This window comes from Chiloscyllium plagiosum, unplaced genomic scaffold (genome assembly GCF_037043375.1).
Source record: "Chiloscyllium plagiosum isolate Xiang-an unplaced genomic scaffold, Cpla_swu_hap1 HiC_scaffold_3, whole genome shotgun sequence".
Lineage (NCBI taxonomy): Eukaryota > Metazoa > Chordata > Chondrichthyes > Orectolobiformes > Hemiscylliidae > Chiloscyllium > Chiloscyllium plagiosum.
In genome coordinates this window covers 17,734,794-17,759,477 of record NW_028270141.1, presented here as the reverse complement: position 1 = coordinate 17,759,477, position 24,684 = coordinate 17,734,794, and the positions used below count along the sequence as shown (strand labels likewise).

Below are 24,684 nucleotides of genomic sequence, written 5' to 3'. Positions count from 1 at the left end.
AGCACCACTAATCCAGAATCTGGTTTCCAGCATCTGCGGTCATTGTTTTTACCTCGTTCTTCCTCCAGCCGTCTGGTGGTGAGGGAGCGGCGGTGAAGGAGGCCCAGGACCTCTATGTCCTTGGCAGAATGGGAGGGGGAGTTGAAATGTTGGGCCACGGGGCGGTGTGGTTAATTGGTGCGAGAGATGTTTCCTAAAGCGCTCTGCTAGGAGGTGCCCAGTCTCCCCAATGTAGAGGAGACCGCATCGGGAGCAACGGATACAATAAATGATATTAATGGATGTGCAGGTAAAACTTTAATGGATGTGGAAGGCTCCTTTAGGGCCTTGGATGGAGGTGAGGGAGGAGGTGTGGGTGCAGGTTTTGCAATTCCTGCGATGGCAGGGGAAGGTGCCAGGATGGGAGGGTGTGTTGTTGGGGGGCATGGACCTGACCAGGTAGTCACGGAGGGAACGGTCTTTGCGGAAGGCAGAAAGGGTGGGGAGGGAAATATATCCCTGGTGGTGGGTCTTTTTGGAGGCGGCAGAAATGTCGGCAGATGATTTGTTTTATGCGAAGGTTGGTAGGGTGGAAGGTGAGCATCAGGGGTGTTCTGTCCTTGTTACGGTTGGAGAGGTGGGGTCTGTGGGTGGAGGTGCGGGATGTGGACGAGATGCGTTGGAGGGAAGGGAAGGGAAATTGCGGTCTCTAAAGAAGGAGGTCATCTGGTGTGTTCTGTGGTGGAACTGGTCCTCCTGGGAGCAGATACGGCAGAGGCGAGGGAATTGGGAATACGGGATGGCATTTTTGCAAGAGGTAGGGTGGGAAGAGGTGTTATCCAGTTAGCTGTGGGAGTCGGTGGGTTTGTAAAAAATGTCAGTGTCAAGTCGATCGTCATTAATGGAGATGGAGAGGTCCAGGAAGGGGAGGGAGGTGTCAGAGATGGTCCAGGTAAATTTAAGGTCAGGGTGGAATGTGTTGGTGAAGTTGATGAATTGCTGAACCTCCTCACGGGAGCATGAAGTCGCGCCAATGCAGTCATCAATGTAGCGGAGGAAGAGGTGGGGAGTGGTGCTGGTGTAATTACGGAAGATCAACTGTTCTATGTAGCCAACAAAGAGACAGGCATAGCTGGGGCCCATACGTGTGCCCATGGCTACCCCTTTGGTCTGGAGGAAGTGGGTGGATTCGAAGGAGAAATTGTTAAGGGTGAGGACCAGTTCGGCCAAACGAATGAGAGTGTCGGTGGAAGGGTACTGTTGGGGACGTCTGGAGAGGAAAAAACAGATGGCTTGGAGACCCTGGTCATGGCGGATGGAGGTGTAGAGGAATTGGATATCCATGGTGAAGATGAAGCGTTGGGGGCTGGGGAAACGGAAGTCTTGGATGAGGTGGAGTGTGTGGATAGTGGCTCGAATGTATGTGAGAAGTTCCTGGACTAGGGAGGATAGGACAGTGTCGAGGTAGGTAGAGATGAGTTAAGTGGGGCAGGAGCATGCTGAGACAATGGGTTGGCCAGGGTGGTCAGGCCTGTGGATCTTGGGAAGGAGGTAGAACTGGGCAGTGCGGGGTTCCCGGACTATGAGGTTGGAAGCTGTGGCTGGGAGATCTCCTGAGGTGATGAGGTTCTGTATGGTCTGGGAGATGATGGTTTGGTAATGGGGGTGGAGTCATGGTCGAGGGGGCAGTAGGAAGAGGTGTCCTTGAGTTGGCGTTTGGCTTCAGCGGTGTAGAGGTCAGTGCACCAGACTGCGCCCCCTTTATCCGCTGGCTTGATGGTGAGTTTGGGATTCACAGTCCTCTGGGTGAAGAAATTCCTTCTCAATTCAGTCCTAAATCTGTTCTCTCTAGTCTTAAGGCGATGTCTTGACTGCTTTGAAGGTTGCCTTGACTGATCGATGTTCCCACTTGCTTGTGTTCTGTGGCTGGATGCTGATTACATCATCGTGCTGCTACGTGACACCTGCTTTTGGAAAGTTGTGCAGTTTGAGAAAGGTGCTTGCTTTGGAGATTTGTTGCAGGATGTTTTGATTTGGTCCAGATGGACAGTCACTGCAGGATAAAGTTACTTTTCTGACGGCAGTGTAAACAAATGAATAAGACGGATACTAGGAACTGATGTGAGAAACCAAGATATTCCTACTGTAAAAACTATAGGGGGCCATTCAGCCTGTCATGTCCATCTGGACTCTATGCAAGAGCAGCTCAATTTGTGTCACTCCTCTACCATTCTCTGCAGACTTCCAGTTTTTCTTTTCTTCATCTGACTGTGTAATAGGCTCCTGTAGGTTGAAGAGGTGTAACAGGTAATGCTTCTCGGCCCACATCCAATATCTGACTTGGGGCCCTGGAAGCAAATTACAACCAGAGCAGTGACCTCCACACTTGGAGGCAGCACCAGAGATGTGAATCCAAAGGCTGTCCTGCAGTTTGACCAGTGGATGAATGGCGTCATGAGCAACAAGGTGAAACAATCATGAGGAGTGTGACCCTGGACAAGCTAAAAAAGAAACCATAAATGTACGACTTCCACATAGCATGTGAAAATTAATTTCTGTTTACAACTGTAAAAGGTAAATGTTGTCTCTATGTGTCAGATAAAATATATCACTGAGTAAAACGGAGAATTTGGAATGGCACACTCTGTGTTGCACAGTTAATTCCGGGATGGGTATCACACAGTTAACAAGTTGCCTGCAACACAATGAACAGCTCAAATCACATGCCACAAACCCTGCGCATTTTTGGACATTTTAATTTAAACAATTAGCCCCCAAGATATCTTCAGAGAGTCATAGAGATGTACAGCACAGAAACAGACCCTTTGGTCTAACTCATCCATGCTGACTGGATATCCTAATCTAATCTAGTCCCGTTTGCCAGCACTTGGCCCATATCCCTCTAAACTCTTCCTGTTCATAGACCCATCCAAATGCCTTTTAAATATTGCAATTGGACCAGCCTCCGCCACTTCCTCTGGCAGCTCATTCCATACACGCACCACCTCCTGTGTGAAAAATTTGCCCTTAGGACCCTTTTAAATTTTTTCCCTCTCACCCTAAACCTATGCCCTCTAGTTCTGAACTTCCCACCCCAGGGAAAAGACCTTACCTATCCATGCTCGTCATGATTTTATAAATCTCTATAAGGTCACCCCTCAGCCTCCGACACTCCAGGGAAAATAGCCGCATCCTATCCAGCCTCTCCCTGTAGCTCAAATCCTCCAACTCTGGCAACATCCTTGTAAATCTTTTCTGTACCCTTTCAAGTTTCACAACATTTTCCCGATAGGAGGGAAATCAGAATTGCACACAATATTCCAAAAGTGGCCTAACCAATGTTCTTTACAACCACGACATGACATCCCAACTCCTATACACAATGCACTGACCAATAAAGACAAGTGTATCAAACGCTTTCTTCACTATCCTATCTACCTGTGACACCACTTTCAAGGAGCTATGAATCTGCACTCCAAGTCTCTTTGTTCAGCAACACTCCCCAGGACCTTCCCATGAAGTGTATAAGTCCTGCTCTGATTTGCCTTTCCAAAATACAGCACCTCGCATTTATCTAATTTAAACTCCATCTGCCACTCCTCCGCCATTGGCCCAGTTGATCAAGATCCCGTTGTACTCTGAGATAATCTTCTTCACTATCCACTACACCTCTAATTCTGGTGTCATCTGCAAATTTAGTAACTATACCTCCTATGTTCACATCTTGATCAGGTCCCGAGAATTTATCTTCTGTGCATTTTAAGACCCCAGCAGCACCACTTCTATAATATTTTTCAAAACATCACTATTTATTTCCCAAAGTTCCCTAGCTTCTATGTTCTTCTCCACAGTATATACTGATGAATAATATTCATTTGTATCTCACCCATCTCTCTTGCAGTTCCACACAAAGGCAACCTCGTTGCTCTCCCTCATTACTCTTTTGCTCTTAATGTATTTGTAGAATCTCCTTGAATTCTCCTTAACCATATTTACAAAGCTATTTCATTTCCCCTTTCCGCCCTCCTGATTTCCCTCTTGAGTGTATTCATACTGTCCTTCTACTCCTCTAGGGGTTCACTTGATCCTAGCTGTCTATACTTGACATATGCCTCCTCCTTTTTCTTGACCAGAACCTCAACTTCTCTAGTCATCCAGCAGTTCCTACATCTACCAGCCTTATCCTTCATACTGACAGGAACATATTGTCACTGAACTCTTGTTATCTCATGTTTGAAGGTCTACCACTTTCCAACTGTCGCTTTACCAGCAAACGGCCTCCCCCAATTGACTGCCTAATTCTATCAAAATTGGCATTATACCAATTTAGAGCTTTAACTTCTAGATCATATCTACCCTTTTCCTATTCTATTAATAATAGAATTGTCCCAAAGTGACATCTCAGTCACTTGCCCTGCCTTATTTCCCAAGAGAAGATCAAGTATTGCTCCCTCTCTTGTAAGTATATCTAAATATTGAATAAGAAAATTTTCTTGTACACACTTTACAAATTCCTCCCCATCCAAGCCACTAACACTATTACAGTCCAGTCTACGTTTGGAAGGTTAAAATCCCCTATCAATGCAATACGATCATTGTGGCAGGTATCAGAGAACTCCTTTCATATTTGCTTCTCAATATCCCACTGATTATTGAAGGGCCTATAGTGCAATCCCAATAAGGTGATCATCCTCTTGTTATTTCTCAATTCCACCCATATATCTTCACTGAATGTTCTCCCAAGAATATCCTCCCGAAGTACAACCGTAATGTTATCCCGAATTAAAAACAGCACTTCCCTTCCTCTCTTGCCCCCCTTTCTATCCTTCCTATAGCATTTATACCCCAGAACATTAAGCTGCCTGTCTTGCTGCCTCCGCGCCATGTTTCTGTAATAGCTATGATATTCCAGTTCCATGTTCCCAACCATGCCCTGAGTTCATCTGCCTTCCCTGTCGGGCCTCTTGCATTGAAGAGAATGCAGTTCAATGTATCTGTTTTAGCTCATTCCCTGCCGCGCTTTTGCCTGCATTGACTATTTAACTTGCTCTTCTTATCTCCTGTCTTTTCTCATTTTATCTTTGGGTCCCACCCCTGCTATGAGTTTAAAGCTTCCTGAATAGCACTGGCTAATCTCCCCGCCAGAATATTGGTCCCCTCCCAATTCAGGTGCAACCCTGAACTTTGAGAAAGACTAATTTATAGCAGTTGGACTGCTCCTCACTCTATGAGAAGTCTCACATTTTTTGAAAGCACAGTCTACAAACTAAAACATTAAAGCTAATCACCTAAATGACTTCAGTTTATCTCTTTCACTATCTGGTTCAATGTAATCATTTTAACTAACCTTGATAACTGCTGTAAGTTGTGCTTGCCTGAATTTACCACGTGTCTGGTATAGCTAGTCTTTTCTAAAATGACATGGGCATACAGTGAATTCTGTAGCCAATAAAAAATAGTCAAGGGAAAATGGAGGATACAATTGTTTCAGGCCAGATTACAGAGAAGTGCTGCTATGTTGGTGGCAGCTCTGTGTTATATTGAGTTCAAACATAAGTTGAATTATCTAAACTAGCTCCATAATGGTTCCACATTTAATATGAATGGTAGGCAATAAGACCAAGCAACTTGCATTCGAGTATCTTCAATTGTATTTCTTGCTTGTTTGTGCAGATACAATTTACAGTGACTGACTAATCATTTGCCCATTCCAATGCTCTTGGGTTCGCCTACAGAAATTATACCAAAAGATTATAATATTATTGTTAGCTGGGAATATTGAGTTTAATGTAGAAGTGAATAGGGTTTTGGTTTTCAGTTCTAGCTTGTATTTCAAGAGTCAGAAACTCATTCCTTTTAACATTTGAGGGACCTTAGAGGTGCACACAATGTAAACAACACAAGAGCTCCCTGGATGGTAGGACTGTTGCCTGTTGTCACAAAGGTGCTGCCCATTGCGACAGTGAAATCCCTTCCTGTTTGAGAATCTGACTGGATGATGCCACAGAGGTGTGAGCACCATGATGCGTGCAGTCAACGGCCACTTGCATGTGCAAAAATCCAGCCATTGATGTTGGCTCCGTCAGTACATGGTAAGTTGTGCCAAACAAATTGCTTTCCAGTAATGAGCATCAGTGAACTTCTCAAGTGCACTTGTGGCTTGTTGGTTGGGAGATGCCATACATGTCCCTAGTCAGATGAAGATGCTTTCAGATCCGTTTTTCACTTCTCTCTCAATGCATCACTCAACGGTAATGAAGACCCTGGTTTTGCCTTTTTATATGCTGCCTGTTCCTGCTCAGCTGCAGCCTCCTGAACGTTTGCTTTTATTGATGTTCATCACTTCTCCTCCTTAGTCATAGACTCATAGAGATCTACAGCACAGTACAAGGCCTTTAAGCTCATCACCGGTCAAAGACATGACTTAAGTATTCTAACCACATTTTCCAGCACTTGGCCCATAGCCTTGTATGTCTTGGTATTTCAAGTGCACATCTAAATACTTAAATGTAAGAGTTCCTGCAGCTAGACAGTGAGTTTCTGATTCCCACCATCCTCTGGGTGAAAACGGTTTTCCTCACATCACCTCTTAGCTTCCTGCCCCTTACATTAAATCTATATTCCCTTATCATTAATCCATTCCTCAAAGGAAGAGTTTCTTCCTGTTTATCCTATCTGTGCCTCCAATACTTTTATACATTTCATCATGTTCCCTGTCAATCTCCTCTGCTCTAAGGAAAACAACTCCAGTCTGTCCAATCTCTCTTCAGCATTGAAACTCTCCAGCCTAGGAACCATCCTGGTAAATCTCCTCTGCACCTTCTCCTGTGCTATCACATTCATCTGAGAATGTGGATTCCAGAACTGCATACAATAATTTAGCTGTGGCCTCACTAATTTTTTATACATTTCCAGCATAACCTTCTTCTGCTTAAACCTCAACTAAGGGCAGGTACACCACGTGCCGCCTTAACTGTTTATCCACTTGCCCTGATATTTTAAGGGATTGTTGTGCATACCGCTGATCCTCTGTGCTTCCAGGGGCTTACTTTTCATTATGTTTTCCCTTGCCTTGTTTGTCCTGCCCAAGTGCATCAACTCTAAGAATGATAGGGTGGTTATGGTGGGGGATTTTAACTTCCCAAACATAGACTGGGACTGCCATAGTGTTAAGGGTTTAGGTGGAGAGGAATCTGTTAAGTGTGTATAAGACAATTTTCTGATTCAGTATGTGGATGTACCTACTAGAGAAGGTGCAAAACTTGACCTACTCTTGGGAGATAAGGCAGGGCAGGTGACTGAGGTGTCAGTGGGGGAGCACTTTGGGGCCAGCAACCATAATTCTACTGGTTTAAAATAGTGATGGAAAAGGATAGACCAGATCTAAAAATTGAAGTTCTAAATTGGAGAAAGGCCAATTTTGATGATATTAGGTAAGAACTTTTGAAAGCTGATTGGGGGCAGATGTTCGTAGGTAAAGGGACGACTGAAAAATGGGAAACCTTCAGAAATGAGATAACAAGAATCTAGAGGAAGTATATTCCTGTCAGGGTGAAAGGAAAGACTGGTAGGTATAGGGAATGCTGGATGACTGAAGAAGTTGAGGGTTTGGTTAAGAAGAAGAAGAAGGAAGCATATGTAAGGTATAGACAGGATAGATCGAGTGAATCCTTAGAAGAGTATAAAGGAAGTAGGAGTATACTTAAGAGAGAAATCAGGAGGGCAAAAGGGGGACATGAGATAGCTTTGGGAAAGAAAATAAGGAGAATCCAAAGGGTTTTTTTACAAATACATTAAGGACAAAAAGGTAACTAGGGAGAGAATCGGGCCCCTCAAAGCATTATGTTCTTCAACCTCACCCCCAATAAAATATTTTATGTTGAAAAAGTAGATATTGATTATGCTTTTTGTGATGGTCCTGATCTAAGTAGATTGAAAGGAAGCAAATATAGTTTTCTTCAGGAAAGGAGAGAAAGGGAAAATGGGAAACTAAAGACCATTAGTCATGACAAAATGCTGGAAACCATTATTGAGGAAATGGTACAAGGACATTGAAAGCATAATATAATCTGGCAGAGTCGTGTGGCAGTGCAAGTTGATAAAGCAGTTAAGAAAGCAAACAGAATAGCTGGCTTTGTAAAGAGGGACATTGAATATGAAAACTTTGAGGTCACGTTAAACTTTTTCAAGTTTCTGGTTAGGCCCCTAATGGACTATTTTGTACAATCTGGGCATTATGTTTTAGCAAGGATGTCAAGACCTTGGAAAGTGTAGAGAGATTTATTAGAGAAGAGTTATGTGGAGCGTTTTGAGAATGTTTTACTTAGGTTAGGGAAATCTAACATACAAAATTAAGGGCTTTTGAAAAAGCATATTTGGAAGAAATATTTGCAATAACAAGTGAGACAATCTCGAAAGTATCAGATTTACAAAGGTTGGCTAAAGAACGAAAAGGGAAATAAGGGGAAATGGTTTCACAGATGCTGAATGGTCTCCTGCTGTCCTTCAACATTCTGTGATTATGTCCCTTGCTTATCAGACAACTTCAATAAGTGCTAGCAAAAGCCAAAAACATGTGCGCAGAAATACTTCTCAATTTTTATTGGATAAAACTGCAGTTTACCAACACTGGTAACCATTCTGCTGTTTGTCCAACCTGGACTGCTTATCCAGTAGGGGATTGGCTTCCCAGGTTATCTGGGGCTTACTGGGAAGAATTCCAATCCTCAGTGCCAGGTCTAGCTTTCCAGGTCCCATTGACCAGGCAGTTTGTCAAATTAATGATAAACAGTACCTGGGAGTACTGCAGATCTGTTGGCTCTGATGTCCGGTTACTAAGAGTAACAGAGACTTGATTTGAATTCCAAACTTGCAACTTTTAGGCATGATGTCTTTGAACTAACTAACTCCACACAGACTGGAGACTAAATAAATCTGTGAGCTAAATACGCTTATGCAATAATACGCTCGTATTAACTTTAAAACTTCTAATTCTTTTTCTAGTGTACCGAGGAGACTTTGAACTTGAGTATACAAGTTGGGATGACATGTTTAGGTTGTACAGGACATTGCAGAGGCCTCTTCTGGTGTACTGTGTGCAGTTCTGGTCTCCCAGCTATGGGAAGGATATTATTAAACTGGAGAGGGGTCAGAAACAATTTACCAGGATGTTGCCAGGAATGAAGGGTTTGAGAGATAAAACTAGGCCAGTGAGACTGGGATTTTTTTCTCGCTGGAATGTGGGAAGTTGAGGGATGACCTTATTGAGGTTTATAAAAGCATGTGGGGCACAGACAAGAGTCCTTTACCTAAAGTGGGGGAGTTCAAAACTAGGGGACATATTTTTAAGGTGAGAGGAGAAAGTTTTAAGAAGGACCTGAGGGCCAACTTTTTCACACTGAGAGCAGTTCGTGTATGGAATTGACTGCCCAAGGGAGTAGAGAATGCAGGTATATTTACAAGGTTTAAAAGACATTCGGATAAGATCATGAATAGGAAATGTTTGGTGGGACATGGACCACGTGCAGGCAGGTGGGATTAGTTTAGTTTGGGAATATGGTTGGCTTGGACTAGTTGGACCGAATGGTCTGTTTCCATGTTGTATGACTCTATGACTCAAAATGGTGAATAAACGACATTGCAAAAGTTCATTTAGTTTAGTCGTACTTTGAATATAGGAGTTGGATGTCATGTTGAGTTTGTACAGGGTGTTGGTGAGTAAGTAGTAAGTAGAAATGGTTGTAGAGAAAAGAGTCATTTGGGTTTACTTCTGAAATGGTCGAAATATCTCCCACTTAAAAGAAAATAAATGAAATTAAGTATGTTGCTTTATTTCATATTTGAGAGTGGAAGTTACTGTTTTTAAGTAGCTTTGTCACCTTGGAATGGCTTAAGAGACATTAATTGCTTCACTAAAATGCCATTACCTACTGGCTTGCAGTTTTTGTGCATTATGCTGATGATTATTATTAACAACTCAGACAACTGATGGTCGTGACCTGTGTATTTGAGTCTTTTGAGCAATGTCATTCTCGTATCAGAGTATATTCAGAATGCATGAAGTCTGACAAAAAAAAGCACAAGTATGCCAATGAACAGGTACAGCCCAGGATTAGATTTCTAGCCAAGTGAGGGTAGCATGTGACTCAATGGTTGGCACTGCTGCCTCATAGTGCCAGGGACCTAGGTTCAATTCCAGCCTGGGGTGCCTGTCTGTGTGGAGTTTGCACATTCTCTCTGTGTCTGTGTGGGTCTCCTTCGGGTACTCCGGTGTCCTCCTATTGTCCAAAGATATGCAGATTAGGTAGATTCGCCTGGCTAAATTACCCCATAATGTCCAGGGATGAGCAGGCTAGGTGGGTTAGCCATGGGAAATGCAGGAATAGGGTTGGGAGTTAGGTCTGAGTGGGATGCTCTTCAGTGGGGCATTGTGGACTCAATGGGCCGAATGACCTGCTTCCATACTGTAGGGATTCAATGTATACACCATGATGTTCTCCAAATGCTTAGAATAATGGGTCAAGAGACCAGAATCTGATGCAAGTGGTGAGTTCCGCATTGGTTAATTTGATCGCAGTTCTTTAGTTGAGATGTTAAACTGAGGGTCCTATGCACCTATCCAGATGAATGTGAAAGATTTTTAGCAATGTTTAGGTCATGTGATGCACTTTATGTTACTGGACTAGGAAATGGAGAGACTATGCTCCTTCATACTTTAGTAACTTTATGCAGCTGAGAACCCATTCTCAAATATTGCTTAATATGCAGCTGTTCAAGCCAATTTTTAGTTACTGTTTTGAATGTTTCTTTTCTTTAGCTCATGCTATCGATGCCCTCCCCCCCACTCTGGAACTTTTCCCTACTTTAAATGACATATACAAATGATGTTGATATTTGTGTTGCTTTGTGGACAGACTGGTACACGTGGACTGAAAGGGTTTGCAAAAACTAAGGCTGCAGAGCTGATCCACCCTGGACAGGCCACCTGAGTGCTGTAGGGCATTGTTTGAAACATACAAGTGTGAATGGGAAACCATTCTGTTTTTTAAATCCGTACGCAAAGGAAAACTGACCTTTCCTGTGACTTGACGTCGAAGAGGTGATCAGCAGGATATTAAGCCGCAAATTCGGAGACAGGACTGGTGGGAAAAATAAAACATGTCTGAATCACCATTGACAAATATCAAAGGCAACCCTTTCCATGCAAATCACATTTGAGGCTCAGGGTCTGACATTTATTCAAAGCCCGAAAGAAAAGAGGGTGGCTGTGGAGGATTCTCAGAGAGAAGTCTGAAAGTATGATTTGCCCTCGCTTCCTGGGAGAAAATGAGGACTGCAGACTGGAGACCAGAGTCGAAAAGTGTGGTCCTGGAAAAGCACAGCCGGTCAGCAGCATCCGAATATCAGGAGAGTCGATGTTTCAAGCATAAGCTGTTCATCAGGAATCAGAATCCCCTACTCCTCGGATTCTGCCTGACCGGCTGTGCTTTTCCAGGACCACACTTTACAACTTCCCTCACTGCCTACCAAGCTCAATGGTAGGGTGTCCATAAAAGATTTTGAGCAAGTTTCCAGCCAGACCAGCAGTCTGCTGGGCTGGAAAGCAGCCAAAGGGATGTTCCGTGAAGTGGGGGGGTTCAGACATTATTGTGGTGAGTCAGACCACCAAGGGATGGGGTATGATTTGTACAATTGTGCAGTCAGCAAGTTACATAGAATGTTGGGCCTGGAGGCATCATTGCTATTGCTCTTGAATTGTATGGTACAGACATTTGTTCAACCTCCTTCCAGGAGTCACTGGAAGGGAAAACTGGCCTCGAGGTATTAAAATAAAAATTGTGTAAAAGAAAATGAAAGCAAGCAACCTTCTACGGACTTTAGTGAATATCCAGATTTCTAAGGTTGTTCACCTGTACAGTCTGTCCACAAAGTGACACAAATCCATTTACATGTCACTTAGACAAGGAAAAGTTCCAGGGACATTGGAAGTGTTGAAATGGAGGCAATAGTGTAGTGGCATTATTACTGCACTCTTGATCCAGAGGTCCAAGTGATACCCTGAGGATCTGGGTTGGCATGCCACACGATGGAATTTGAATCAGTAACAAAGCTGGAGTCTAACCGGGTATCGGCTATTCCATATATAACCCACCCCAAACCCCTCGATTAGATTCCAATCTATAACTCACTCCCAGGTATCTGTTATTCCATATATAACCCATGCCAAACCCCTAGTTAAGATGTTTGTCTCAAGCACTTCCAGAACATAGTCAGAGAAAATTACATTGCAAATATGGATACAATTGCACAAGACTTGAACTTATAACGAATTGTAACCTGAGCATCTAAAAGAGATTCAGAGAGACCTGATTTTCTTTCTACCTTCTATTCAGGCGTGCAATAGAAGGCAGCACCCATATGTGTGTGTGAAGGGGAATCTTCCAATCAAACAATGAGGATTACAAGGTAAAAAAATCTACTTCTCTATTTTTTGCACTATGTATTGCAAGTTCCCATTGCTCTTTTGCTTACAATCCATCTATATCAATCTTAAAACTGTCTAATTTTTAAAGGAAAAATGTCAATGAAGTCAAATTTATTTCTTTAGTTACAAATCTGTCCTCAGCTTGTAGCCAACTTCTGTCAATGATTCAGTCCAGGGCACAGATAATCAGTCATTTACCCAATGATTTGAGATTGGAAGACATCTGGGCTGTTGGTAATGTTAGCAACACAATTAATAATGTAAATGGTTTGAAATATTCCGAGATAAAGGTTGGTGTTTGACATTGGTTTCATTGTATAACAAGCCATTGGCAAAATTCTAATTGAAAGCAAAACACTGTGGATGCTGCTGATCTGAAAAAAAAAACACAAAATGTTCTGGAGGAACTCAGTGGGGATGGCTGAGAGAATAGTTAATGTTTCAAGTACAAAATGACTCTTTGCAACCTTAATTGAGCTCATTAACTTAGTATGTTGATCCTTATAAATGAGGACAGTTTGCAGTTTTATTCCAAGCTCATTGTCGTTCCTGCTTCATCGAAATAGTTCACTGTCAACGTGAATCCCTTCCCATATGTTCTGTTTACATTTTTAAAATTATAATATTTTGAAATCTTGCCCAGGTTACTGACTTATCCATGGTTTTGAAAGAATCTTTCCTCTTGGTCAACATAAAAATGACCCAAGATTTAAAGGGAATGTACAAGAAAAATAAATGTCTCCTTCCTGGGAACCAAATTCCCTGACTGTTCTGAACAGAAAATTCTAAACCATTCTAAACACCTCCCACACAGATGGGACTTGCTCAGAAATCATTTTGACTTAATAAAGAAAATATTGGTTTGTTGATAAAAGTAATCATCTTGACTCTTACACCAACATTTATTTCTAAAGAAGCTGGCTCTGTATAAATAAATGTTAATAAATTGGTCAAGTTCTGGGTACTTAAGTTTTAGTTGAATATAATTGTCCCACATTGGTACCAAATAAGCAGACAGTTTCTACATTTCTGGCAGTTCTTTAACAGATGCAGAGTTGGCTGAACTATTTTTTATTCCTTTTCACCTACATTTTCTCCTTCTTGGAAAGCAACTTACCATTACTTGGGAGCACATTCCAGGGTTTTGGGTGTATGTTCCCCATGATTCCCCATCAGTTAATTTCAATGCGCATCAGTTCATTTAGTTTAGATAAATGTGAGGTGCTGCATTTTGGGAAAGCAAATCTTAGCAGGACTTATCCACCTAATGGTAAGGTCTGAGGGAATGTTACTGAACAAAGAGACCTTGGAGTGCGGGTTCATAGTTCCTTGAAAGTGGAGTCACAGGTAGATAGGATAGTGAAGAAAGCATTGGTATGCTTTCCTTTATTGGTCAGAGTATTGAGTATAGGAGTTGGGAGGTCATGTTGTGGCTGTACAGGACATTGGCTCGGCCACTTTTGGAATATTGCGTGCAGTTCTGGTCTTCCTATCGCTAGGATGTTGTGAAACTTTGAGGAGAAAGTGAGGACTGCAGATGCTGGAGATCAGAGCTGAAAATGTGTTGCTGGAAAAGCGCAGCAGGTCAGGCAGCATCCAGGGAACAGGAGAATCGACGTTTCGGGCATCTGCCTGAAGAAGGGCTTATGCCCGAAACGTCGATTCTCCTGTTCCCTGGATGCTGCCTGACCTGCTGCGCTTTTCCAGCAACACATTTTCAGCTGTTGTGAAACTTGAAAGGGTTCAGAAAAGATTTACAAGGATGTTGCCAGGGTTGGAGGATTTGAACTATAGGGAGAGGTTGAATAGGCTGGGCTGTTTCCCTGAGGTTGGGGAGTCCAGAACTAGAGGGCATAGGTTTAGGGTGGGAGGGAAAGATGTAAAAGAGACCTAAAGGACAACATTTTCACACAGAAGGTGGTATGTGTATGGTATGGCTGCCAGAGGAGGTAGTGGAGGCTAGTAAGATTGCAACATTTAAAAGGCATCTGGAGGGGTGTATGAGGGGTGTATTAGGAAGGGTTTGGATATGGGCCTGGTGCTGGCAGGTGGGACTAGATTGGGTTGGGATATCTGGTTGGCATGGACGGGTTGGACCGAAGGGTCTGTTTCTGTGCTGTACATCTCTCTGACTGTATGACTGTAAATCATGGGGCCTATGTCTTTGCCTGACCAAACTACATTCATTGTGGGCAAGGTGACAATTTGGAAGATACAATGTGCAAAATCACCCTGCTGAAGATTCTAGTTCTTCACACGGTAATATTTTAGAAGGACTTTGAAATATACTTTTTTTTTAAACTGATAATTTTGTTGCATGACCTGCACAGAATGTAACAGTGTTGCTCATTGAAAAAGTACATTAATCTGACTCGTAATGTTAAGTTTTGTTTCAAACTAATGTCAAAGTAGTAAAGAACTTTACAACAAGTTCATGTTGACTCTCATTCTTTTTCTTAGACAACAATAACAAATAGAGATTTAAGGTGTTGCTAAGCCATGGGGTAGTATGAGGTCGAATTTCTGCAGTGAGCATTAATTACTGGGAATCCACTCTGTCTATTAAGGAATTGGAAGTGAACAATAATTTCGAAAGGAACATTTTTAGATATTTGAGGGAAACAAATTGTAGAATTAGGAAAATAGAGCAAAGAGAATGGGACTAGTTTGCTCTATTGAGAACTGGCATGGCTTTGTTGGGCCAAAATGTCACTATGGACTGAATGTTTGTTCTTGGCTAGGTGTATGTCACAGCAATCTACAGTCATCATAGAGTCATCCAACACAGAAACAGACACTTAAGCATGCCATGTCTATGCCAACTAACAAACACCAAACTACACTAATGCCATTTATCTGTATTTGGTCCGTAGACAAGTATGCCCTGGCAATTTAATTGGTCATTCAGATGCTTCTTAAGTGTTGCGAAAGTACCTGCCCTCTACCATCCTCCAAGGCATGTTCCACATTTCTACCACCCTCTGTGAAAACAGATAGCCTTGAGACCACTTACTCCTCACCTTAGACCTATGCACTCTGGTATTGGACATGTCTGCCACAGGGAGAAGATTCTCACAATCTACCCCATCTATGCCTCTCTTAGCTTTGTATACTTCAATCAGATCTCCCCTCAGCTTCCTGTGCTCCAGGGACAACAGACACAGCCGATCCAGTCAATCCTCATAACAGAGATTTTCCCCAGGCAACATGGGGAGGTGATGGCCGAGTGGTATTATTGTTAATCCAGAGAATGAGGTAATGTTCTGGGGACCTGGGTTCAAAGCCTGCCATGACAGATGGTGAAATTTGATTTTAATAAAAATCTGGGATTAAGATGGTTTAAGACCGATGATGGCTATGAAACCATTGTTCATTGTCAGAAAAGTCACATCTGGTTCACAATTCCCTTTAAGGGAAGGAAACTGCCATCCTTACCTGGTCTGGCCTATATGTGACTCTAGACCCACAGCAATGTGGTTGACACTTAACTGACATCTGGGCAATTAGGGATGGGCAATGAATACTGGCTTATCCAGTGATGCCCTCATCCCTGTGAATGAATAAAAAAAATCTTGAATCTACCATGAGGCCAAACAAGTTTTCTCATTGTATCTTACCAAATGAGCCTCATCAATATTTGTTCTTGCCCTTATGGCAAGGATTATATCTGAATTCAGGCCATCTTACGGTGTGCTCTTCCCAGACCAACTCACCACTCAGCAGAGATTCAGGAACTGAGCAGCGTCCCTAGTAATAATGTCATCTTTAAAAACATGTTGTGCATCCAGATAAGCACTGTCAGTCTGGAGCTGCCGCGCATAGTTCCTGGCATTTGGCCTGGGTGTGGCAGACAGAGAAAGTGCCAGGTGGAAATATTGGCACTCTGCTTTGTGGGCAGGGCAACTGATGGGTGGAGTAGTGCCAACATGGGAAGTCGTTTCCCACAGGACTTGCAGAGGAAGCCATGACACCAGACTGTGCCAGGCTCAAGTTACCATCCAGGTCAGTGCAGTCTCATCTGTCTGGACGAATCGAAAGTGTGGTGCTGGAAAAGCACAGCAGGTCAGGGAGAATCCAACGAGCAGGAGAATCGACGTTTAGGACAAAAGCCCTTCATCAGGAATGATGGAGGAATGCCCAGCATTGCCGGAGGAAGAGCAATGCATTTCTTCATTCCACCAGTGTAAGTGCCATCATCTTCCATACAGTATCTTGCACACAGCAACTCCAACCAAGCCTCAAGCTCTACCACTCTCATTATTGCCTGCAACATCTTCCCCTCTCACTTTCTTACCCCAATCCCTGACACTACTGACACTGTGTGCCCATTATGCTGCCTACTCATTGTTTGGGAGGCCTCTCCACTTTACCAGCAACTGTGCCAGGCACTTTCATCCTCTATAATACCTTCATCTCTCTCATTCCAGGAGCAAATCAACCCACAATAGGACAGAAAGACTCAAGAAGGGGTTGTGTGGTAAGAGAAAGTGTCCCTAGATTGCTGTGTAAGAATCCCCCCCCCCCCCCCCCCCCCCCCCCCCCACCGAGTGAAGGCTACCCCCTTGACTGGACTGTGGATTGCAAGATATAAAAGAGACCTAAGGGGCAACTTTTTCATGCAGAGGGTGGTACGTGTATGGAATGAGCTGCCAGAGAAAGTGGTGGAGGCTGGTACAATTGCAACATTTAAGAGGCATTTGAATGGGTGTGTGAATGGGAAGGGTTTAGAGGGATATGGGCCAGCTGCTGGCAGGTGGGACTAGATTGGTTTGGGATATCTGGTCGACATGGATGGGTTGGACCAAAGGGTCTGTTTCCATGCTGAACATGTCTATGTCTCTATAACTCTATAACTCATAAAATAAGAGCCCATGGTGTTGGAAGTTGTATATTGATGTAGATAAAGAACTGGCTAAAAGGTAGGAAACAGTGAGTGTGGGTAAGGGGTTCTTTTTCAGGTTGGTGACTTATGACCAATGGGGTTCCACAGCAATCAGCACTGCGACCACAACTGTTTGCAATATATATTAATGACATGGAGGAAGAGAGTAAAAGCATTGTGGCCAAGTTTTCAGATACCACAAAAAAAGGACAAACAAGTTGCAAGAGGGATACCAAGTTTGCAGAGAGACCTTGATAGGTTAAGAGAGTGTGCAAAAATTTGGCAACTGAAATATAACGTGGCAAAATGTGAAGTTCTTCATTTTGGAAGGGAGATCAAAACAACTGTCTTATTTCAATGGAGAAAAAGTACAGAAAGCTGCAACACAAAGGGACTTGGGGCTACTGGTGCACAAAAGGTCCACATGAGTGCAGCAGGTAATCAGGAAGGCCAGTGGAATGTTGGCCCTTATTTCAGGGAGGCTGGAGTATAAGAGTAGGGAAGTCTTACAATGTACAAGGGGCTGGTCAGACCACATCTCAGGTATTGTGAGCAGTTTTGGTTCCCTTATTTAAGGAAAGATATCATTTCATTGGAGGTAATTGTCTCATTTTCAGATACTACAACCTCCACCTGCTTGTTCCATTTAGGTTTGAGGACTTTGCTGCCATCAATTCTTATTTTTCTCACAAAGAAACAGAAATAGCTGGAGAAATGCAACATCTGAGAAGAGAGAGCAAAATTAACATTTTGACTTCAGTAGCCCTTCTTCAGAAACCTTTTTCTCTTTTTTTAAATTCTTTTTCTAGCAACAGGTCTAGTCCCTGTCCAATATTTAGTGGCAGAGAGTAGATCACTAATGAGTCTATTCAGAAGAGGCATTTGTCTTAAATAAAAAATGGTGGCGTATTGAATGATAGCAATTGTCACAATTCACTTATGAGTCAGTCATAATTCTGAAGGACTCTTGGGAGGTGTGCCAAATGTATCAGTTCCCTTTGCATACTGACACAAAACTCAACCACCTCCAGTCAAAGACTGTGCAGGAAAATAATGTGGGCATTAACTCCTTCTGAGCTATTATCTTATACAACAGTAATGCCAGAAAATCTAGAAGAGATAACTCTGCCCATAGAGCTTCAAAACTTTCAACATTTGTCATTGATGGTGAAAATCAGTTACCTCAATTGGACAATAAAATTTGCTATTAGGTAATATTTTATGAAGAATGTTAACTCTTCCACGTCTGTATAAATCTGTGTGGATGCGTAAGACATATTTCTCCCAGCTTTGCAGCGAGATGATTTTGAAGCTCTATTTATTTTTAATTACCTGATTACACAGCGCTAGAGGGCTGTAACCATTTTGCTCAAAGTCCTGCCTTTGTCAGCACTCAGCAGATGATATTTCAGAAGCAACTGACTCAGAGTAAGTTAACAGAATTTAAATATTGCATTAAGATCACAGATTGTCTTGATTTAAAGCATGATCTTAAATTGACTCAGATACACTATTATTGCACAGTCATTGGAAAAGTTCCGAATGTTGAGAAAACTTCTTGTATGTGCAGACATGCAATGCCCTCTTTACTTATTGTGTATTTACCAAATTCAAAGATGCATTCTTAGTTGTAGAATAACGGCCTGCTTAGACCATGAATTTTTCAAATGATCCTGCCTCATCAATGCAGTTGTCTGACTATATTCTGCCTTGAAAGACATATGAGCTTGAACTGGAGATGTTGAAAAGTTTTAAGGAAGAGACATTTCCTCAAAACATCAGTATTGATGCCAAACCTTCACTCAGAGTTGCACAGCGACAACTCATATATGTATAAATAAGGTTTCCATTACACTTTCAGTCAAGATGGTGCTTAAGCAACTCTGAGGAAGCTCCTTACAATATCTTTAGAAAGAAGTAATGTTGTTGAATAGCAATAAAAATAAATATGAAGAACACCTTTTACAAATGGTTGATAATTTCCTCTGAGTCAATTGTTTCTGAAATATTTTCTGCTGATTGTTGTTGAGGAACATAAAGACAGGAATTTGAGCAAAATGGTTATAGCCCTTTAGTGCTGTGTGGTCAGGTAATTAAAAATAAATAGAACTTCAAAATCCCCTCGCCGCAATGTTGGGAGAAATGTGTCTTACGCATCCACACATGGATTCATAAGATGTGGAAGAGTTAAAATTCAGTCCTAGGTTAGTTCATCTCCATCAAGTTGAGGAAGAAGAGGTACTGTATTTTGTTTAGCAGTCTCAGAAAGAAGAGGAGAAAAGACAGTTGGGATTTTGAGTACAGAGACCTTGATTGGAAAGCATACGTAAGTAGATTTTGGACAAATGCTGGAACAGGATCATCATACAGTGATAGCGTTCAGTCAACTGACCTGCTGCAGTCATTGGTGTACATTATCAGAAGGTTGATAACACATTTAGTATGGTGTAGGTCACTGCCTTTAAGACATAATTAAATTGGATGCAACTCATCAAGACTGTTGAAAGTAATCTTTAAACTTTTTACATTGCTTTCCTCTTTCCGAGTTCCCATAATCTCTTATTTAGACTTTGTATAAGTCCTACTTATTCTGTATAAAGTAAGTGAAACTGTCTCATCTGCTTCTGCACTGAGAAGTAATTGTAAACAACTTGTTCAGATATATCATGATAAATGTTTGAGACAGGTGGGATTTGAAGCCAGACCTCCTGACTCAGAGTTAGGGAGACTACGAGGATGATTCCAGATAATGTTTTTGATATTTCCAATTTAACCTGTTACACACTATCACTGTGCCACACGAGCTCTCATGACCATATTTTAAAAAATGAACACAACAACTGTTCAATTCATTTCTGAATACCATGTGACCTATCATTTGAACTGCAGCCAGCAGAGTCTACAACTGAAACCTGATTCCCCCACAGTCACTCGAGAAATTAACACTTTGTTTAAAGTTGGAACATCAACAATAAGAACTACAATATAACAACTGACTCATGGTTCATTTCAAGATGGACGAAGGAGACTAAAAACCCAATGGCTATTAGACAAAAATGAAATGGATCCATTGACCTGACAATGTAGTGTGATGATTCCTCATTCAAACACAAAAGGCCTTGACTCTCTTGAGCATTTTGGATGCTGATTAACCCTAGTACATCATCTTATTCAGAAAAGGAATCTGAGCTTGTAAGAACATCACACTGGTGAGAAGCAGCTTTGCAGTCAGAGACCAGCAGAAGGTCATTGAGTAATCTGCAGTCAACTAAGTGAAAGTGAAAAGAAATACCCTCTGTTTGGTCTGTAAACTCAGCTGAGAACCAAGCTCCTAGTAATTTCCCTATCATAAGTCTCTCAGATTACTAAGAATCTTCTGTTTTCAAGATCTTCACTCTAACCAAGTCATCAACTTATCTAAGAAACTACATGCCTGCTACACAGAGACTGAAATAATCCTATATTGTAATTGTGTTTTTTCCTCATCTCCAACTAAGTTTTCAAATGGTAATGTGTATGAGTTGACTAAGTGAGATATCACGTTTTTAAACCAGCAAGGCAAACATGCAGTTAAAAAATCTTTGTTTATTTTTACATTATAAGAAAGTGTGCTGTTGGAATTATTACAAATGGGATGATCACTCTCTTGGGTCAGAAAATAAATGGACATCCCAAATAAATACACTTTGATCATGGGAAACAAGCAATCTATCCATGACCTCCCCGACTCATTGTCATGACCATCCACTTCAGGTTGCCATCTCATCGAGTCTCACTACTCTGTAATGCCAAGCTCAAGTCTGATTACATCCCAACACCACATTCCAGCTGTATTCTGTTACCCTCTTCTAACCCTACTTTCTTTCTTTCTCTCCACTCTTGAGAAAAAAGAATTTGCCCCACTGGAACTTTCAGTCCTTTTTTTAACTCATGAAAAAGCCATTTAAGCATGCGACTTCTGTAAATTACTTTTGCATGCTACGGAAAAGTAAAGCGACTGGTGTGTGGCCTCCTCTGGGATTTGGGGATGCAGTGCAGCCAAGTTGCTTAGAAAACAAGCAGACATCACATATGTCAATAAAAAATAAACACACAACTTAGGAGCAGGAGTTGGCCCCTCAAGTTTGCTCTGCCATTCCGTACAAACATACTTCGTCTGATTGTGGTCACAATTCCACTTTTCTGCTTCCGGCCCCATAATTCTTGACTCCCTTGTTAAACAAAACCCTGTTTGACTTGGCCTTGAATGTATCCAACAATCAAGCCACCCCTGTTCTCTGTGGAAGGGGGTTCCACAGATTATGAGAGAAAAGAAATATTTGTCTCAAGTGAGAGACCCCTAATTTGTAAATTGTGTTCTCAAGTTCTAGATTGTCCCACAGGGGGAAACATCCACCCTGTCTAGACCCCAAAGGATCTTGTACGCTTTGAATTGGTTGAGTCCAACTCGCTCAACCTGTGCAACTTGTTTCTAGGTACGATAACTCCTTTATTCCAGAAATCGGATATATGAACTTTTTTTGAACCACTTATTATATCCTTTAGCATCTTCCCAATTCCCTTACAACTGCACTCTTGGTGAAAAATGTGATAAAGATGCAAATTTTTCCTTCTTTCACTCTCCTTACTTTCGAGGCCATCAATATAAGTCAACATTTCTGCAACTAATGATCTGCTCAACCGCTCTCTCACCTCCACCTTCAATGTTCCAATCCCTATGAAGGCATTGCTGTGTCTCACTCTGACTGTTCTCCATGGTGTGTACCTGAGGGCTGCAGTTTGAGTGGGTATCGCAGACAACTGGTTTATCCATCCCCTGCCGGGCCTGGCTGATTCACTGAAAGTTTCAGGGAATCCACACAAATCAGTTGTTCATTGATGAGGTTTTGGTAGTTTATATTTTGCATGTCAGGAAGAAGATGGCAGAACTGATGCAGAGGTGGATGAGCTCCCAGAGACAGAGGAGAAGCTCTATGTATTTACTTGTCTGTAGGAAGTAAGTCTCGTGTCTGAACCTCTCAGGACCTATGTTTGAGACATCACCCCTTCATTAAGAAGGTCATTAATGAAATGTCTCGCCCTTTGTAATTACAACTGCAGGCTTAAAGCAAGGCATATCCAATGGTTACAAATGTGTGCATGGCATGAGCTTCCCAAACATCTTCCAGGCTTGAATAAATGACCTCTACATTCTTTTCCAATTTTCGATCTACTGTTGCACTGTATTCCAAAAGAGTTGAATACATTTCATTCCCGCCTGCTGGAATGATATTAGCTGAGAGAATGTGTGGTTTTTTTCACTGATTGCAGGTCACCCTCCAGGGTGTGGGATGGCATTGACATGGTTGCTCCTTGCTTTGTGAGCCACATGTCAATTCACCCATGAAGAAGGGCTTATGCCCGAAACGTCGATTCTCCTGTTCCTTTGATGCTGCCTGATCTGCTGCGCTTTTCCAGCAACACATTTTTAAGCTGTGATCTCCAGCATCTGCAGTCCTCACTTTCTCCTAGAAATCACAATGTCCCCATTGTATGGCAGATTATCACTTTGGCAGGCTGGCTGTCTAAACAGTAAAATCAAGGGCACTGTTGGAGTGACAGAGATGGGAGAATAATTACTGTTTATCTTGAGCGAAGACAACAGGTTTATGCACCCCTGTGCTATTGCTGTTTCCCCTGATTAAAATTATATTGGAGTAGAGAGACAGGTTGCCGTCTTGTAAGCCTGTTTAAATAGTGGTATCAACAGGCAGATTGAATGCAGGCTGAGCCTGGAAAACATGTCTTGATTTGAGACAATTACCTGCATTTTTGAAAACACATGTTCAAGGTACCTACGTGTATGGTTAAAGAGCATTTACGATTTGATGTGAAGTATTTAGTCAGTTTTGCTTTTGATAAAACAGATCATGCAGTAAATTCAGAACCATCAATATCGCTGTTTATATTTCAGACCTCTGGAGATTAGAGCTCTGGTCAGAATGACCCAAACTGAAAATGACTTTTCCAGGGTTTATGCAGAGAAACAATCTGCAAGTTGCTTGTCTGGAGGAGGAATGTGCTCTGATATCCCTTTGCTGTTCCTGTTTTAGAAAAATTGCATTTCAGTTCAGATTTTCAGCCATTTAATCTAAGTCTCATGAAACTGCGTACGGACATATCAATGACAATTATATTTTTCCTGGTATCTGATCAGATTAACAGACTCGGTGCAATTATTATGATTATGCTGCAAGTTCTTTGCAAATGAATACCAAGAATAAGAATATACTGAGCGACAAGGTTCAAGAAATACTTGGGGTAAGTCTTCATGACTAATATTGTCTTTTATTCTTTAAATTGCACAATGTTCTGCCCCTCTGTTTTTATCAAACTGTCAGTCAGCTGGTTACTGAAATTATGCCCACTTGTTCCCTGAATTTGCTATCTGGGTTTATAATGCTTAAACGTCTTGATAAATTTACTGGTGTGATTGTTCCAAGGTATCTATTGTTCATATGCACTTGGAAAGCTATAGCCAAGCTGAGAAGAATTGGAACTTCTGGAGTGATTTAATTTCAGTTGATTTTGCTGATATCTGAATTAAATGATGATTTGACAACACAGAAATCCAATAAAACGTGAAGCTAGTCGCTCTGGTGGGTCATGTGAATAACAAAACTCTTCGAGAATTCTGATTGCTATTTGTGGGAGTTTGCTATAAGTTGGCTGGTGTGGTTCTGACATTTCAGCTGTGGCCCAGTTTCAGTAGGTTTTTCATTGACATCATGAAGTATCCTGTGGTCAAAAAGGATGCTATATAAATGCAAGTTTTACTTTCCTTGGGAAGGCTCTGACTCAAATCAAATGAGTCATGTAAATGCAACATTTTTTAAAAATTGTGGATGGAAAAGGATTTTGTAAAAGAGAACAATGTGGAAAGTTAGTAAAATAACCTATATTTTTGCAACTTTGTCCTGTTTGTTATGTCTGTATACATTGTGTGTACAAATTACTTGTGTGACATGGTGGCTCAGTGGTTAGCACTGCTGCTTCACAGTACCAGAGACTTGGGTTTGATTCCACCCTTGGATGACTGTCTCTGTGGAGTTTGCACATTCTCCCCGTGTCTGTGTGGGTTTCCTCCGGGTGCTGTGATTTCTTTCCACAGTCCAAAGATGTGCAGTTCAGGTGGATTGGCCATGGGGAAATGCGGGGTGGAAGGGGGTCAGGGTAGCAGTCTCTTCAAAGGGTCAGTGTAGACGCGATGGGCTGAATGGCCTGCTTCCACACTGTAGTGATTCAATGATTCTACTTTGTTAAATGTAATCTAAAATGGTATTTGTGATTTTTGAGAAGA

General features: G+C 42.0%; 1 protein-coding gene across 4 annotated transcripts in view; it reads left to right on the top strand.

Annotated features, from left to right (window-relative positions):
* Window positions 1-24,684, top strand: part of greb1 (growth regulating estrogen receptor binding 1) — a 324,923-nt gene that overhangs the window by 100,358 nt on the left and 199,881 nt on the right. For all 4 annotated transcript variants that reach the window (XM_087977669.1, XM_043677653.2, XM_087977663.1 and 1 more), the window contains 2 exons: window positions 12,372-12,444; window positions 23,542-23,645. In XM_087977669.1, the coding sequence (XP_087833795.1) occupies window positions 23,592-23,645 (54 nt within the window). In that variant the 5' untranslated portion in view covers window positions 12,372-12,444; window positions 23,542-23,591. The remainder of the gene's footprint in view (window positions 1-12,371; window positions 12,445-23,541; window positions 23,646-24,684) is intronic.